Source organism: Gymnoscopelus braueri (genome assembly GCF_963280865.1).
Source record: "Gymnoscopelus braueri genome assembly, chromosome: 9".
In the NCBI taxonomy this organism is placed as follows: Eukaryota; Metazoa; Chordata; class Actinopteri; order Myctophiformes; family Myctophidae; genus Gymnoscopelus; species Gymnoscopelus braueri.
The window spans coordinates 56,649,053-56,667,334 of record NC_137610.1 but is presented as its reverse complement, the minus strand read 5'-3'; the positions used below and the strand labels follow the sequence as shown (position 1 = coordinate 56,667,334).

General features: G+C 42.2%; 1 protein-coding gene across 1 annotated transcript in view; it reads left to right on the top strand.

Annotated features, from left to right (window-relative positions):
* kcnq1.2 (potassium voltage-gated channel, KQT-like subfamily, member 1.2) overlaps positions 1-17,798 on the top strand; it is a gene marked incomplete at both ends in the record, with an annotated part of 67,432 nt that extends 49,634 nt beyond the window's left edge. Inside the window, 2 exons of the mRNA XM_080438258.1 lie at positions 127-292; positions 17,668-17,798. Coding sequence (XP_080294384.1) covers positions 127-292; positions 17,668-17,798 — 297 coding nt within the window. The remainder of the gene's footprint in view (positions 1-126; positions 293-17,667) is intronic.
* Between the last annotated feature and the right edge of the window lie 484 nt (positions 17,799-18,282).

The following is an 18,282-nucleotide window of genomic DNA, read 5'->3' as shown; positions in this document are numbered from 1 at the left end:
CAGGCAACGACTGATTCAGACATCAGCCTCAGCGTGGTAAAGACAGAGACTTATATATTTTCAGCCTCATATGTTCAATTATGTTTTGTTTTTCCTGATGACATTTCTGTGCTTTCTCTCCTGCAGAGAAGGGGAGTGAAGAGGAGACTGAAGCCGTCCCGAGGGAACGGCTCCATGGAGAGAACCCAAGAGAGAACCCTGTCCATCCCGACCATCACCTACGACCACATCGACGACACCGGGGAGAAGAAAGACGTGGCCTTCTTCCTGGAGGAGCAGGGCACGGTCGACGGTAAAACACTGACCCCCACCTTGAACTTGTTTCCTCTGCATATCTCCTGCGTGAGAGACACGCAGCGCATGGATGAATGTTTTGCGTCGTTTGGAAGCATGTCGCGCACCGAAAATAGCAGATCTACAAGCTCGTAGACCTTGTAGATCTGCTATTTTCGGTTATTAAAGGACGGTTTCACCCATTTTCAAACTATCTTCATATAATTGGTAAAAAAAAAATCTACTCTGTCTCATAGGAGGGTTGTGAACACTTCAGAAACTCTCCTATAAGTGACATCATCATTAAGCAGATTCTTTTTTTTTTTTAAACAAGATTAAATTGTTGTTATAGCTTTAGAACGATAATACCTAAACATAATAAATTTACATATTTTGCCAATTGTTTAGGAGAGTGCTAGTGTGTGTGGGGGGACGGACTCCTTTCATGCTGTTTTCAGTCATAATAATAATAATACATTTTATTTGTAACGCACTTTATATTTGAAGCAAATCTCAAAGTGCTACAGGATTAAAAACATAAAAAGAAAGAGAAAACAACAATAATAATAAAACAGTGAAATGAATAACTTCAAATCAAGTCAGCAGGCACAGTAGAAGTTTAAAAAGATAAAACAACTACATCTCTATCTATGCAAATGCCTTGTTAAAAAGGAAGGTTTTTAGGCCCTTTTTAAAAGTGTCAGTCGACTGTGGTGCTCTCAGATGGTCTGGGAGGGCATTCCGCAGTCGAGGAGCAGCTGAGCAGAAGGCCCGATGATATGATCTCATGATATTTAATTTAGCTTTATTCCATGAATAAATTCCTTGAAACCTAGCATCCAGAATAGGGATGCTATGGGTTTCAAGTGGTTAACCCCTAACAGCTCTCCCTCCAAGCTCTCATCAAAAAGCCATCTGAGCAAGCCATCTGCTTGGTGAATGCAGAAAAGTTATTTCCCCTCCCCCCTGAGGACTATTACTATACTTCCATTTCGCCCCTTTCGTCTCCCATCTTGATAAGGACATACTGTAATGTGGGGGCGCAACTGGACAGTCGCTCTCACCAACACCTTTGGCTTTACTTTAAAAAAAAATACTCCTATCTACAAGCTTGCATTGTGAGCATGTGTGAATATTTTACAATAATTTTGAACATTTTGAACAACACAAATCTCTTATGGCCGCCCGTCCCTGACACAACACCTTTTCAGTTGGAGGTCTGTGGCCAAATATATACCAATAGGGACCTTGACGACCGTTTTAACGTTGAATTGAGCCATGATAACCTTTAGAACAATAGTGTGAAGGTATATTTGTATGTTGGATGGATGGATGGATATGGGTGTGTATGCATCTGTGATGTTTTAGTGCAGTTTGCAGCCCGCCCAGCTGTAAGACCATGTCATATGAGGGGCATTTGCCAAAGTGATTTATCACCCTAATGAAACTAGATTTTTTGGGGGGGGTATTTACTTTTGGCAGTTATTCCTCTCCGTCTTCTTTATGTGATTTTGTTTGATGAAATGCTTTTCAGGGGCTGGAGAATGATGTCATGGTGCCTCAAAGGGCCTTAGAAATCCATTATTTCAGTAAAAGTAACATTTGATGTGTACTTTCTTTGCTTTGGAAGGATTTGAATCGTTGCAACGCATGAGTAGAAGTATTTGCATTGCTGTGCCCTCATGTTTTGGTACTACGGTATTTCTTATTGTGTTGCTCTGCTCAACCACTTAAACCATATAAATTGCAATAGCGACATAGCAGATGTACAAGCTCAGTTTGTAGATCTGCTGTTTCCGGCTGATATTTTTGCTGAATGTTTGTCTGCTATGTTTGTTTGAAACTCGATGTTGGCTTATTATGACAGGCCCAGAATAGGGACGCTAAGGTTCATGTGGTTAATATAATCCTAAACTATTAGAAGGGAATGTCCCTCAATTTAGGAGTTCATGTTTGTTTTTCCTAGGATAGTGGCCACAAGGGAAAGACTGTTGTTTTATATTATAGTGGAGTCCAGCTTCTCACAACATCACTACCACTGCTTTACTCTACCACACATGCAGGCCAAATCTCCCATTCTGAATTTTACAATATTTGCACAACATTCAGTGATATTCATCACTGAACATGAGTATAGTATTCCTCTTTACACAGTGGTGGAAAAAGTACTCAAATGTTTTACTTAAGTAAAAGTATCAATACTGCAATGTAGAAGTACTCTGTTACAAGTAAAAGTCCAGAATTCAAAATTCACTTGCGTAAAAGTACAAAAGTATTGGTATCAAAATGTACTTAAAGTACCAAAAGTACTAAAATGTTTGAAAATAGCAGATCTACAAGCTCACAACGCGGTGGTTAATGTATGTTTTATAATTTAATAATTTATATCTGCAAAGTAACTAGTAACTAAAGTTTTCAAATAATTGTAGGTGAGTAAAAGTACAATATTTGCCTCTGAGATGTAGTGGAGTAGAAGTAAAAGTATAGACAATTGGAAGTACTCCAGTAAAGTACCTCAAAATTGTACTTAAGTACAGTACTTGAGTAAATGTACTGAGTTACATTACACCACTGCATAGGTCAAATATAATATTATATTTAGGCAATAGATGTTCAGCCGTCGGACGCCATTGATAAACGAGATGCACTAAAACCCATGAACTAGGTGGGGTTGGCGAAAGGGCCTACTCTGTGTGGAGTTTGCATGTTCTCCCCGTGTCTCCTAGGGTAGTTAATACCCTCACAAAAACATGTATTAATCCTGGTCACTATACTGCCTCCCCCTGGTCAGCCGGGGCGCCTGATGGAGGGGAAGGGAACTGGTTGGAATAACTTGTTCCTTCCACGCGCTACGTCCTACCGGGGAAACTCTCCCCTGTCAGGTGATAAGAAGGTCAGTTGGCTCTCATGCATTGAAGGAGGCATGAGCTCGGCCCTGGCCTCCCTAGGCTGGTGGGGGGAGTGTAGCGCCCAGGATCACTTAGCAAATTGGCACCGGGTGAAAAAAGGGTTACAAAATCGAGGGATAAAAATTATAGAAAAATGAAACCCATGAACTGAACTTAAACATTCTAACAGTGCTTAAGCCAGGGGTTCATAGTGGGTTCCGGAGACCCCCAGAGGTCCTTGAAGAGCTGGGTTCCAGGGGGTCCCCAGTAAAATGAGTTCATAATAGTATCAAAACCAGTTTAACCAGTTTAACCACTTTAACGTTATTTTATACTTACTGTAGGCTATTTGAAAAATAAGCAGATCTACAAGGTCACAGGAGTGTGACACCTACACACAGCCAAACATAAAATGAATGAACGTTGAAAAGGTTTGAAAAGCACTGTTCTATACTGCTGTTAGGGTGCAGTTTAGACTTAATTGGTTTTGTCACCATCTCTCCCCACATCCAAACCGAGGAGGCCATTAAAAGAGACGGGGACTGATGCAGCATTTAATGCAGCTTGGTTGTTCATTTGCACCCAGTAAGGGACATTCTCCTCCAGCCCCTTCAGAGCCAAGATGGCTGCCAGGTGTTGTTAGCAAGCGAAGCACATGGAAGCTATTACAGTCCCAGTGGTGATTAGAGGTCGTGACTGCAAGCTCTTTACTGTTCCTGTTGTCCAGTCCGCTGGCCACAAGACACACTTACCCAGGGATTAAGTAGAACAATAAGAAAATACAGAGCTGTCAAGGCCACAAGTTGAGGAATTTTCCTCCATTTACCAATAACGCTGCAGACGTTGCCAAGAGCCCAGACTCTCTTGTTTTTCCTTTTTGTTGTTATCAGATTGGAAAGCATGCGGCCCTGATGCCATAAAGCAGCTGTTTGTTTTGGATGGTTTCATATCCACGGAATAAGGCTACTAAATATAATCTTAAGGCCAGTGAGTGTTGCAAAGTCTCATAACGTTACAAATATTGACAGTGGTGGAAGAAGTACAAAATACTACAACGTAGAAATGTTACAACTAAAAGGCCTACATATACGGAATTATACTTGAGTAAAAGTACAAAAGTACAAAATATACACTATCAAAGTAAAAGTAGACATTATGAATTGTCCATATATAATTTTATTTTCCTAATAATTATAGTGGGGTAAAGAGTACAATATTTGCCTCCGAGATATAGTGGAGTAGAAGTATAAAGTATTGAGAAATGGAAAAACTCAAGTAAAGTAACAAATCAAATAATAAAAAATACCTCAAAGTTTTACTGAAGTACAGTACTTGAGTAAATCGTCTCTGCCGTCTCATATGTCCAAAACTGTTGAAAACCAGCTGCAACTGGTTTGGAGCATGCAGATCTGTGATACTTTAGTGTGTGACGCTGTAGTATGATCAACTAGGGCATTCATTTACCAAAAAAAACACAAAAAGTTAGAATATGGAAATAATTCTGCCCGACAGCAACAAAATGTTTGCTACTTTCCACAATAAGTCAACGCGGATTGAATTTGATTGGTTGAAATGTACAGCCTAGCTGTTTGGCGAGAGGGGGGGGGATCGTGATTTGACTTCCCGTGTTAAACCCCCCCTCCTCCCCCCCACCAAATGAATCCTCCCGGACCCCGAGGTTAATAAATGCACTTTATGAGTTTTTTCCTGTCAAAGCGCGTAATCATAAAAGCAGTGGAAGCAACGTAAACTTGACATCAAATGCACAGCGTCTGCAGCCAAGCGAGCTGTTATGAGGGGAAAAGTTATCTCGTTTGGTGCTTAATTGGATCAATGGGAGTCAGATAATGAAGGAGAACACATGTCCTCCTGGCCTTTGATGCCACTGAGGAACCAACATGTTCATCACTCCACTTCGTGTTTGTTTGTTTGTAGTTCTTTGTAGTGACTTCTTTTTTTTAAAACTGCATTTTGGTCATTTTAACACCAGCGGTTCTCACACCCACAACACATCTGGGACGCGCTGTGAGCTTGTAGATCAGCACACAACTAAGTATAAATCAGGCCTTATGACGCCCTCACCCACAACCAAGTGGTGTAAAGTAACTAAGTACTTTTACTCAAGTACTGTACTTAAGTACAGTTTTGAGGTATTTTTTACTTAACTGGAGTATTTCCAATCTTCAGCACTTTTACTCCACTACATCTCAGAGGCAAATATTGTACTTTTACTCCACTACAGTTATTTGAAAACTTTAGTTACTAGTTACTTTGTAGATTTTGATTATTATTACAAAACATACTTTACCCACTTCAGCCCTGTATACATTTCGGCCATTTGAAAATAGCCGATCTACAAGTTCACAACGCGTCGCATAACTTGTAGATTGACTATTTTCAAATGATTTTAATACATTTTATACATTTGAAAACTTGTGAAAACTTCATTATGAGTACTTTTACTTTTGGTACTTTAAGTACAATTTGATACCAATACTTTTACTCAAGTACATTTTGAATTCGGGACTTTTTCTTGTAACAGAGTATTTCTACATTGCAGTATTGATACTTTTACTTAAGTAAGAAATGTGAGTACTTTTTCCACCTCTGCTCACAACCCGCGAAAGTTTGTAGTGTTTAGTCGACTAAAATCTTATGATATTTAGTCAACTAAAACTAGACTAAAACCAAAACATTTGAGATGACTAAAATATTTCCCGAAACTAAATGAAATTGTATTGAAGAGACGTATGTCTAAAACTAAATAAGAATTTGCTGTCAAAATGAACGCTGATACACGATCTATGGAATGAAGACCTGACTCATGCTGAGGCCATGGAAAAGGGGACGTATTCTTTTTTTAGACGGTCATAAAGCCATGTGAAGCAGCAGCCCACAGGCAGCAGTCTCCTGTCACTAATGATAATGTTTAGAGTTGTGAAAGCATGGTACTGTATGTTCCCTTTAGCTGCTGCAGACCAACACCATAAAACTAGACATCTGTAATGTCAACTGTCTGCACCAGACCAGCACCGGGACTATTATTTTCTATGGGCCGCGCCACATGAACTGAACAGTTCACCATGCCCTGGATGGCTGCACACACACACACACACACACACACACACACACACACACACACACACACACACACACACACACACACACACACACACACACACACACACACACACACACACACACAGAGTTGTTTTTTTACTACTATGACTCGAGTGGAAGATCAGGCCTTTATTATTGCATTACCTCAAAAGGCTTTACCATAAAAGGTCTTATTCTACAAGCCTGTTGTATTCAATCATTAATCATTAAAGGCATGGTCGGAGTTTGCATGTTCTCCCCGTGTCTCCTAGGGTAGGTACCCTCACAAAAACATGCAGTAATCCTGGTCACTATACTGCCTCCCCCTGGCCAGCCGGGGCGCCTGATGGAGGGGAAGGGAACTGGTTGGAATAACGTGTTCCTTCCATGCGTTACGTCCTACCAGGGAACCTCTCCCCTGTCAGGTGACAAGAAGGTCAGTTGGCTCTCATGCATTGAAGGAGGCATGAGCTCGGCCCTGGCCTCCCTAGGTTGGCAGAGGGAGTGTAGTGTTTTTGTGAGGGTATTAAGTACACTGAGAGACACGGGGAGAACATACAAACTCCACACAGAAAGACCCTTTCACCAACCCCACCTAGGGTATGGGCACTGATGACGCGGAGGAGAAGACACGCCCACAGCGTCCCCGGCGGGAATCGAACCCGGGACCTTTTAGCTGTGAGGCGACAGCCCCTAGTGGCCCTAGATCTGCTAGTTTTGAGCTAGTTTTGATTACTTTGTTTTGTGTGACGCTGTAGTATGATCAAGTAAGCCGTTAATTTACGAAAAAACACAAAAAGGAATCATATGGAGATAAGAGGTTTCTGCCCGACAACAACGATATATTATAAAGTGCTGCTGTATTTGTGGAGTGGTGCGGTCAAGCAGCCGGAGGGTAAAACGACAGTACTTCCACGCCTGATGTCATAACCTTGAGTATGGGAAATGTTGCGGGCGGGTCAGATTTAGCTGTTCCAAAGACCCATTTCCAAATTGCATCTAATATCTATTTATGAGAATACCAAATAATAACACAGCTTATGTTTTTCTTTCTTTTTTCTCCACATTATTAGAATTTACAGCTATTAAAATGAACCGTTGCTCTGTTTTGCAATATACCAGACTGCAGAAACCTGATACAGTATATGTTCCCGATCTTGATCTTGCCTTGTGGACTTGGCCTCTTGAGGATGAGAATCACATGCTTGAAATCCAACCCAAAAAGCATCTCTCGCTGTAGTCTGAGCGTTGCATAAGAAGTCCCTCCTGAAAATAGAAGCTAACATTAGACATGTTTTTGTCTGGTTCACTTCCAAGCTAAGATACGTATCTGTCTCCATAGATCAGTGGTTCTCAAATATTTTCATTTTAAGGACCCCCAAATTAACATTGTGGACCCCCATTTGAAAACATTTTGTGCCTGGGGACCCCCATATCAGATGTCGATGTATATGTATATTTAAAGTGGTTAGACTGATTGTGATAAGTTATATGTTTTAGTTAAAATAAGTGTTAAATGGCTCTATATTGTGATATAATCATTGCTATAGACTGTTTGTTCAGTAAGGAGTCTCCTTGTCCCTCCACCTCTTTATTAAAAGTCGGGACACTATTGTATCCAATCAGGAGAGAGAACTTGCCCAGAATACTGATTAAACAAGTGCAATTAGAAGTGACGACACAAATAAATGAGCAGATACACAATTGGAACTGGAACACTATACAATTTAAGCTGATAAATGGGTACTCTCTCCTGATTGGCTGAAATTTTGCAACCCACCTGAAAATGTATTTTCTGTTTATTAAAGAGCTGGAGAGACAGGGAGACCCCTGTTACTGAACAAACACTAGCAATGATTACTATCACAATATAGAGCTTTAAAATATTAACAAAAAAACGTTTTGTTTTCACCCCAAAACATATCACTTTGAATGTTTTTCAAAATATTAAAAAACTTAAGATTTGTTTTATTTATGATGCTATATTAACTCATTTACCTGGGGACTCCCTGGAACCCCCTTCAAGGACCTCTGTTTTGTCCCCGGACCCCACTTTGAGAACCACAAGAGCCATAGATGTTCACTTTCACATGGCTTTCTTAGGACGCTGTTTAAACTCTCGCTGATGACTCGGCACTCCTGATCTCGGGTGAGGACAAGTTGCAAGTTGAGGAAGCTCTCAGCTCTGAACTCTCAAAAATCCGTACCTGGCTTACCGATAACAAACTGTCACTATACACCTTGGGAAAACTGAATCCATTCTATTTGGGACCAAACATTCCCTCAGTAAAATGAAGGTAAATGACTTCAAGGTCAAAGTCGATGACACAATCATCACTAGCAAAGAAGAGATTACCTATTTGGGATGTATTCTTGACAAATACCTGACAGGTGAAAGCATGGCAACAAAGGTGGTCAAATGAGTAAACCAGAGAACCAGATTTATGGGCAGAGTTTCCTCTTTTGTCAACCCTCAGGCCCTCAGGACCCTCTCAGGGGCCCTGATTCAGCCCCTTTTTGACTATGCTAGCTCCTCTTGGTACTCCAACACCTCAGTGTCACTGAAGACTAAGCTTCAAACCTCCCAAAACAAACTGATCCGACTACTTCTCGGACTGGGGCCCATGACCCACCTCTCTCCCACTCACTTTGCCAGCCTAGGCTGGCTCAGGGTGGAAGACAGGGTTAAACAACTAAAAATGGGACTGGTCTTCAAAATTGTAAATGCAGATTTGCCCGAAATGCCCCCTATACCCGCATATCTGTATAAATACCTCGAAAAAGTTAGTGACACCCACAGCCACGAAACTAGAGGGAGCGTAAACAACAATCTGGTACCACTCACCCATAAAACAAACATGGGCAAATTCTCCTTCTATAGCACAGCCACCAAGGAATGGAATAGTCTAACCCCATCCCTCAAAAAATGCAGTTCGCTGGGCTCATTCAAAACAGCCCTAAAAACTCATCTTTCTGGAGGCCTAAAGAGGAGCTAGTACCAGTTTCCCTGTAGACAGACGACCCCCCCCCCCCTCCTCTTTTTTGTACATATTTTTTATTTCCTCATGCTTTTTTTGTATATAATTTGTATTTTTCCATGCTCCCCCCCCCCCCTTTTTTTGTACATATTTTCTTTTTTTTTTTCATGCTTTTTTTTGTACATAGTGGTATTTTTTCTGTATTATCTGTATTTTCATGTTGATTTTTGAACTGTTTGGTTGCTACTATATATGTCTATGAAATTAATTCAATGACCCCAACGGAAACAAGTCCGCAAGGACTTTTTTGGCTGGACCTTTTAGACAAAAGCATTATAAATGTAACTGTGTTTTACATTCTTTTGCCTAATAAAATTTTCAATCAATCAATCAAACTCAATTAAACGTCTCCAATTAAAAGTGTACTGGGTATTTAAAACATACGGCACCGTTACCTAAGCAAGATCACACTCTGTTAAAGGAGAACATGTGTAAATATAAGCCACACTGTTGTCTATTTACCGTTCCAGAGCTTAGTGGGTATATTAAATATAATATTATATAATATATATTAAATATAAGCCACACTGTTGTCTATTTACCATCCAGAGCTTAGTGGGTATATAAATAGTGCTAATGACGTCTTTTGACGGCCGTTTTCAGTGTGCCATTAGTGCCAATGACGTCTTTTGACGTCACCTAAAAAAAAAATCAAAATAAAATATTTAATTTATTTATTTATTTTTGTTATTTTTTTTTCTTTTTAATCTCAAAGGAACTAGGAGAAAACGATTTTCAAAAAGTTAATTCTCCATCCACTTCAATGTTAAAATGTAAACGGAGAAATGTTTTTCTCCGTTTGACCCAAAATGCCTTTGGCATATGGATCAACAAGCTTGAAATAAGCCTGGCAGTGAATGAGTTAAATATAATATTATATCATATATATTAAATATAAGCCACACTGTTGTCTATTTACCGTTCCAGAGCTTAGTGTGTAGAGAGGCTGTCTGCTAAGCAGAAGATCGCCGCTTTCACCTCCCGCTCCGCCTGCATGTGGAAATGCCCAAGTGTCCGTAAACAAGACACTTAACCCCTAACAGCACCCCCACATACCCCCCCACCCCTCAAGCTGAACCTTGTGAGCTTGTAGGTCTATTGTCGTGGCCAGACACCGTATGGACGTGCATCAGGCTTTTCGGCGCTTGTAATTTTCTGTCACTTATTCACTTATTAAGAAGGCCGATGCACATGATATCAAATATCAAAGAAAGAGGTCCCACACACTGTCTGGAAATTGTAAAATAAATCATCATCACGTCGACTTAATAAAGAGAGTTTGTTACGTTCCAGACATCTTGCGGGACCTCTTTCTTTGATATTTGATCCCAAAGATCCCAATAATCCCAACATTGTAAAAAACGTATTTCTGACTGAAGTGTTTTTTTCTTTTCCCCCCACAGGTCTCACCAGAATATTCAACAGAACAGGTACGTTCATCACTTTATGTCATCTTCTATCTGTGATGTCTCATTATTATTATTATTATTATTACCCTTATTATTATTATTATTATTATTATTATATGCTGTATGCAGACTTTTCCTCAAAAACACCTACAGGGTTACAGTATTTACTAACAGTACCACTGACTAACCCTACAGTTCAACCTCTTTCAACCTGGGCATCCCTTCTTTGGGCGTGGCATTATAGACCCAAACATTTGTGAAAATAGCCTTACATACACTTCATGTCACGCTATGAGCTTGTAGATATGCTATTTTTGAAAAATCTAAAATCAGATTTGAGTTTAAACATTTTAAACTTCTGGAGGTCCCTGGCACAACATATTTGAGGGTTTTGAGATGGGGGGGGGGGGGGGGGTCTGCAGCCAAATACATATAAGTTTGAGAACCACTGGTTGGGCATAACTTGGTTAACATGACTCGGGGGAATGAATCGGGTTACAGTATGTGGTTCTGTTGCTGGGATGATGTCAGCAACATTAGGACAGTCCAGCCTGCATGGCATCTCTCCTCTTACACGCTCATGTTCCAACGACGTAGGACAGGCCCTGGAACTAGACCTTAAAAAAAAAAAAGAACCGGGGCCACATTTATAATATAAGGCCCTGGTTTCATAAAGGGGGGAAGCCGACAAATGTCTGGAAGGTGACATAAGGGAAGTTTTAGATAACTGTGTGTCATGCCGTCTTTCTCGCTTCTGCCAGTTGCACTCTCCTGGTTTTCCCTTCTATTAAGCTCTAGCCCTGTGTTAATCATTAACCAGTCTGTCTTTATAATGTGGCCCAGACAGAATTTTAATTAGACTGGGCTGGCTTGGCCGGGCCTTTGTCCCCACGACCGGACCGCCAGCGAGAGCCAAAGCACAGAGAGACTCAGAGACATTATTGTGCCTCCTCTGTCCTGTCCTGGCCTCCCCGTTTGGCTTTTTTTTCTGGCTGTCCTGCCAACGGCAGGCAGGGGTCGAGGAGCGGGCGGGCGGGCTGGCCGTGCTGGGAATGGACGGACGGATGGACGGGGGGCGGGGGGGTTGCGGGAGGGCTGTGGGACCGTGGGGACCTGGACAGAGACACTGGGGGAAGGGGGGGGGCGAGGGGCGGGTTTGATAAGCAGCCATTGTGGTGCTCCAATGGTCAGAAATAAACTGGCCATTGTTCGATGCCAGTCTACTTATCTGCCGCCTTGCGCCCCGTTCTATGAGAATCTCTCAATGAATCAATGACCATATTCACACTGCAGCCATTTTGCTCTTACATCATTCATGTAAACCCCTCCCCTCCCTCCTCTTACATCATTCATGTAAACCCCTCCCCTCCCTCCAAGTGTGATGTAAGAGCAAGATGGCCGGCGTGTGAATATGGTCAATAGAGCAGTGGCTCTCAAACTGTTTCAATTTCAAGTATTATTATTATGGACCCCGTAGGGGTCCTCTCTGAGTTACAGACCTGTAAGGGTCCATTTGGTTCCTAACTATCAATAATTTAGACGGGGACCCCCCAGGACCCCCTCAAGGACCCATGGCCGGTCCCCAGGCCCCACTTTGAGAACCGCTCCTCTCTCCACTTGCTCTTTTCCTCTCTCTCTCTTCTCTCTCTCTCTCTGCTTGTTTTGCTCCCCGGGACGGCGCCCCCTCTGTATGTAACCCAACCAAACCCTCTGTATGTAACCCAACCAAACCCTCTGTATGTAACCCAACCAAACCCTCTGTATGTAACCCAACCAAACGCACTTCCACCGATGGGGCCGATAGCTCTGGTGCTGTTTGTGTAGCCGATAACACCACAGCCCCCCCCCCCCCCCCCATACAATGTGGACCCCCGTCAATTTAAGGCCCATTTGTACTTTGTCGTACGATGGAGTCGCGCCGCCAGTAGCTGATCTACAAGCTTACAACGCGTGGTATTTGCGACCCGTTGTAAGCTTGTAGATTGGCTACGTTCCATCTAATCGGGCTTTACTCAACCAGGTCTCTCTCTCTCACTCACTCTTTTTCTCCATCTCTCTTTACTGCCATTCACTCTTTCTCTCCCCATATCTCTCCCTCTCTCTCTTTCTCTCTGTCTCTCCCTCTATCTCCCTCGCCCGCTCTCTCTCACTCACTCCTCTCCCTCTGTTTCCCTCCCTCTCCCCCCCCTCTCTCTCTCCCTCCCCCTTCTCTCTCTCTCTCTCCCCCTCTCTCTCTCCCTCCCCCCTCTCTCTCTCTCTCTCCCTCCCCCCTCTCTCTCCCCCCTTCCCTCCCCCCTTTCTCTCCCCCCTCTCTCTCTCCCCCCCTGTCTCTCTCTCCCTCTATCTCTCCCTCCCCTCTCTCTCCCTCCCCTCTCTCTCTCTCTCTCTCCCTCCCCCCTCTCTCTCCCCCCTTCCCTCCCCCCTTTCTCTCCCCCCCTCTCTCTCTCCTATGTCTCCTATGGGGGGGGGGGAGACACAATGTTAAACAAACTCCTGGGTTGATAGCATACTTAGAGAGATTGAATGAAGTTGTAACCGGTCGTTGTGTTCTTGGAAGCACATTCTGGCCCGTCCATTCTTCATCACAATGGAGGCCGGGCCGCGGGGCTGGGGGGGGCCGCGGGGGCCGCGGGGGCCGCGGGGCGCGGGGCCGCGGGGCCGCGGGGGGGGGCGCGGGGCCGGGGGGGGGGCGCGCGGCCGGGCTGCGCTGGAGGGGAGACTCGTCAAACGGCGCTGACAGTCTGACTGCAGGTCAAGACCCTCGCTGCACATGTTGTTCTAACACTGTTGTTTTTTTTACTCCACACAACAGCAGTCAGGCTGCTAGTCTATCCACAGTGTGCACATTTAACCATTTAAATACTAGCACGCTGGTTCTCAAACTTTTTCAAGTCAAGGACCCTCAAATGAGTGTGTATTTGGCTGCAGACCCCCATCTAAAAACATATCTTTGTGCCAGGGACCCCCAGAAGCAAAGATTTGAGTTAAAAATGTTTGTTTAAAAAATATATTTAATATTCAAAGATAAGGATAAAGTGGTTAAAAGTGATATGCCACGTTGGACAAACCCCAGATGGACCATTCCTATCTGCTTAAGATCCTACTTACAGCAAGCAAAAAAGCTATCACAAAGAACTGGTTGCAGAACAACTGCCCTACTATACTATACTATACTATACTATACTATACTGTACTATACTATACTATACTATACTATACTATACTATACTATACTATACTATATGTACTATACTATACTATACTATACTATACTATACTATATGTACTATACTATACTATACTATACTATACTATACTATACTGTACTATACTATACTATACTATACTATACTATACTATACTATACTATATGTACTATACTATACTATACTGTACTGTACTGTACTGTACTGTACTGTACTGTACTGTACTGTACTGTACTGTACTGTACTGTACTGTACTATAGGCCTACTTGTCAATATTGTGAGACATATTGAGAGCAGATGACCTATTCTTTAAGACTGTCACTCCAAAAAGAGCTGGGTGAAAAAGATGGGGGAAATGGTTAATAATAATAATAAACTAAATTATAATAACCTTTCATGACACAAATGCAGCTCAAAGTGCTTTACAGAGCAAAAAGATTAAAATAAATAAATAAAATGTATAAAATACATAATAAAACAGTGGCAAAAAACAATGGCATTACAATAATGGCTAAAACAATACATAAAAAAGGTTAGACCATTTAGATAGCGAGCCAGATCTCTTGTGAATATTGGTTACATCCTCTCCACTGTATCTCAAATCCTGTAAGCATGTTTCTGTTGAATGTCCCATGACCTCTTTTTGTTTTGTTTGATTGTCTGTTTGTTTTTTGTCTTATTTTTTTGTCTTTGTTTATCTTTCTGTACTATCTGTCTTACACCATTAAAAAAAAGGGTGATATGTCACTTTAACAAATTTAGCTGGGGACCTCCTGGAATCCCCCCAAGTACTCCTGGGGGTCCCTGGACCCCACTTTGAGAACCACTGCTCTACCATACAGATTGGTTAAATTATTAATACAAAATAAAAAACAAGTTCCAGATTAAACTGGAAGAATACTACAGAATGCTATGATGCGACACAATGCTCAATTATTATTTTTCTTTCTCTGATATGAAGAAAACCATGGTGGCTGTGTTTTCCCTGTCATCCATTTATTTTTTTAAATAACATATTTTTCATAATTCACAATATTTTTGCACCTTTTCGAATGCAGAGAGAAAAACACTGACTGCATTCTCTCTGTCGGGTGGAAACAAAACAGTTACTTTTCAGGATTCAAATTCAAAAATAGCAAAAGTTTCAGATGTGTAGATCTGCTAGGTTTGTCCAGGTCCCCCACGTTTGTGTGACGCTTAAGCAATATTACACTCGAGGGTGTGCTTTACCGTCATTATTGGCACGCCTGTGATGCGGTCAGGAACGAGGCGTCAGCCGAGTTCCGCCGCGATCACAGAAGTGCTAATAATGTAAGGTAAAGCACACCCTCGAGTGTAATATTGCGATTATACAACAGTTACCAACAAAACACATCCAAATGTATTCATATTGTGGGGCAATTCATAATAAAAAACATTTCGCTTATCCGTTTCCCTGTAGAAGAGAAGAGTTTATTTGACTGAGACAAAATAGTCCCTGTAACAGCGCAGCACTCAGAGTCATCGTCTCATCAACACAGCTGATTCCAGTAGGCTATATGCTCCGTCGTACGATCGTGTTACGTGGCCAAAATAACTGATCTACAAGCTCACAACGCGTCAAGATGGCGATGCGTTGTGAACTTGTAGATCGGCTATTTTTGCCGTGCGATACCTTCGTACGATAAAGTATAACATACACTGGACTGTTAACGAAATGGGAGTAATTTTACTTTAACACAGGAGGATATTTATACAGTATGGATGTTACCATTGAAATAAAGCACACTTTTTTCCAGTTATTCCTTTATTATAGGATTTTAGGCGATTTAGTGTGCTCTCTTCTAACCATTGATCAACCGTAAGTCCACCAAATAAGTCAAAATTAACAACATAGTCCATTTTGCGTAGCTGTTTGTTCTCCGGTGGCGGCGGTGGGTACTGTCTGTTTGTTTTCCTACCGTGGGACAGCGTGACGTCACAGCACAGCTGTGCGATATATGGTCTAATCAGGTGCGGACTGCAGTGCGGAGTGATTTATTAATGTGATTAGGCCTGTGCTATGATGCTGGTTTGAAGCACGGCTAGAAAGCTATTTCAGCCAATCAGATTGCTTGGTCGGAACTACCTGTTGTATAATGTAGTATGATCAATAGGGCGTTAATTTATGGGGGGAAAAAACACAAAAACACAGGTATCGGGTGCAGCATTAGAATGAAGACACTGAATCTTCCATTCATATCAAAATGTGTCTCTGTGTGTATTTCTGTTCCTCCTTCTGCTCTCTTTGCTGACGACACCTTTGTTTTGAATGACCTTCAGGCCGACCTTCTCACTCATGGTCAGCTTTCAATATAAGATGGCCTTCCTCTCCAGGTATCTTCATCTTTACGACTCTTTGTTCATCTCTTTCACTGCGTCTCTGTTGTCATTCTCAAGAGGTTTTGGTGGAACTTCTATCACATTATGGCTCCTCCGGCCCAGTGCTGGGTCCCCAACCACCTCTTGAGAAACACGTTAATGTTGTACCGTCCAGCAGAGGTTTCCCCAAACCTTTTCAGCTCAAAGACTCAAAGAGAAATGTGGCTATTTTTGGTATTTGTGATTTATTTTATTTTTTCACTTATTTTTTGTTGCAAAGGTCATTGATTGATTGATTGAATACATTATTAGTCAGAAATATAAACGGCACATGGAACAGTACATTGTGGTCCTATGTATTCATCAACATAGCCTAAACGATTAACACAAACAAACACTCGTTGCTGTCCGGCAGAAACCAGCTAACTCCATTTTGATGCTTTTGCATACATTTTCCATAAATCAGGGCTATTGAACACCCTTTACGTCTGTGTGTTGATTAAAAAATATTGAACCAATGAAAAGCATTAAAAAGCGCTTCTGACAAAAGCAGCTAACTCCATTGGATCCTCAAACTTTCTGCTCCACCCCCTTTTGACCTCCATCCTCAGTGTGAGCTTGGAGGACCATTCAGTTGTTCTGATAAACAAAACCTCCTAACTCCACTTTTTTCATTTCCTGAAAAATTAACATTTTGGAGTTAGCTGGTTTCTGCCGGACAGCAGAGATATACAAAAGAGATGGGACATTACATGTTAGTGGTGTGCCGATATATCGTCCCGCGATATATCGCGATACGTTTTCGTGGCGATATGTTTCGTTTTAGAAAAAAAAAATAGTTTTTTTTTTTTTTTCAATAATAATAATGCAAAAACAGAAGTATTTGTTTGCATTTGCTTCCCCCCCCCCCCATAATTTTCAAAAAAAAAAAGTGCTAAATATCGTATCGATATTGTATCGATGTCGTGAGCCCAATATCGTATCGTATCGTTTCATGAAATCAGTGTCGGCACACCCCCTATTACATTTAGCTCCCCTTGTGGTCTCCTGATAGATGTTTTTTTCAGGCCAGTTTTGAAAGAAACCAGTTGCTACACATCCTTTAATGGATGTTGTCAGGGCATTCCACGTTGTGGTGGCAGAGTAGTAGAATGAGAATTTTGTTTGTTCTAAATTTGGGTGGTACTTGGTCGCTCCCTCTAGTGTTGTGGCTGTGGGTGTCACTCACTTTGGAGAAAAAAAACCAAATGGATTTCAAACCCTATGTTTGGGGAAACACTGGCTTTAAGGATTTTTTTCCCTCCAATTGTACTCAACTGAGACAAAAAATAACCCCCCCTCCTCTCCTCTCCTCTCCTCTCCTCTCCTCTCCTCTCCTCTCCTCTCCTCTCCTCTCCTCTCCTCTCCTCTGCAGTGAGGAGAAGTGTGGACAACACCTCCATCACCACCTCCATCGACATCTCCAGGACCAACAGCCTAACGGACGAGCTGGACTACGTGTGCGAGGACATCCCCCTGCCCGTGTTGAGGGACCAGGCTCAGTAAGTCCCCCAAGACCACCTCCCTCCCACCCCCCCCCCCCCCCCACACACACAATTCAATTCAAACTGACCCTGTCCTTTCTTACTGGACAACATCTTCGCTGTTGGGGGAAACCTTGTATGTGAACAAAATAAAAGTTTATTATTTAGTTACAAGCTCAATAATGTATAAAACATACACACATACTGAACCCCTTTCAGAATTCACCAAAACAACAGATATATTTGTTGCAACGTTTTGCTGGACACAGTTAGACGTCAAAGTACTGAACTACGGAGATACAAGGTTTCCTCCCCGACGGCGACAAATACCTCACGGGGGTCCGCAGTACCTCCAGGCCTCCTTTTGTTAAGCCCCCCGAGAGCCCCCTTGTAGGTCGCTCCTCTGAATGAAGCCGTTTTTGTTGAGCTCACTCGAGGGTTAAAAAGGCTCTCGAGGGCCACGCTCTTAACCAGGTACAGAGAGTTTATAAAGGGGATTATCCCTT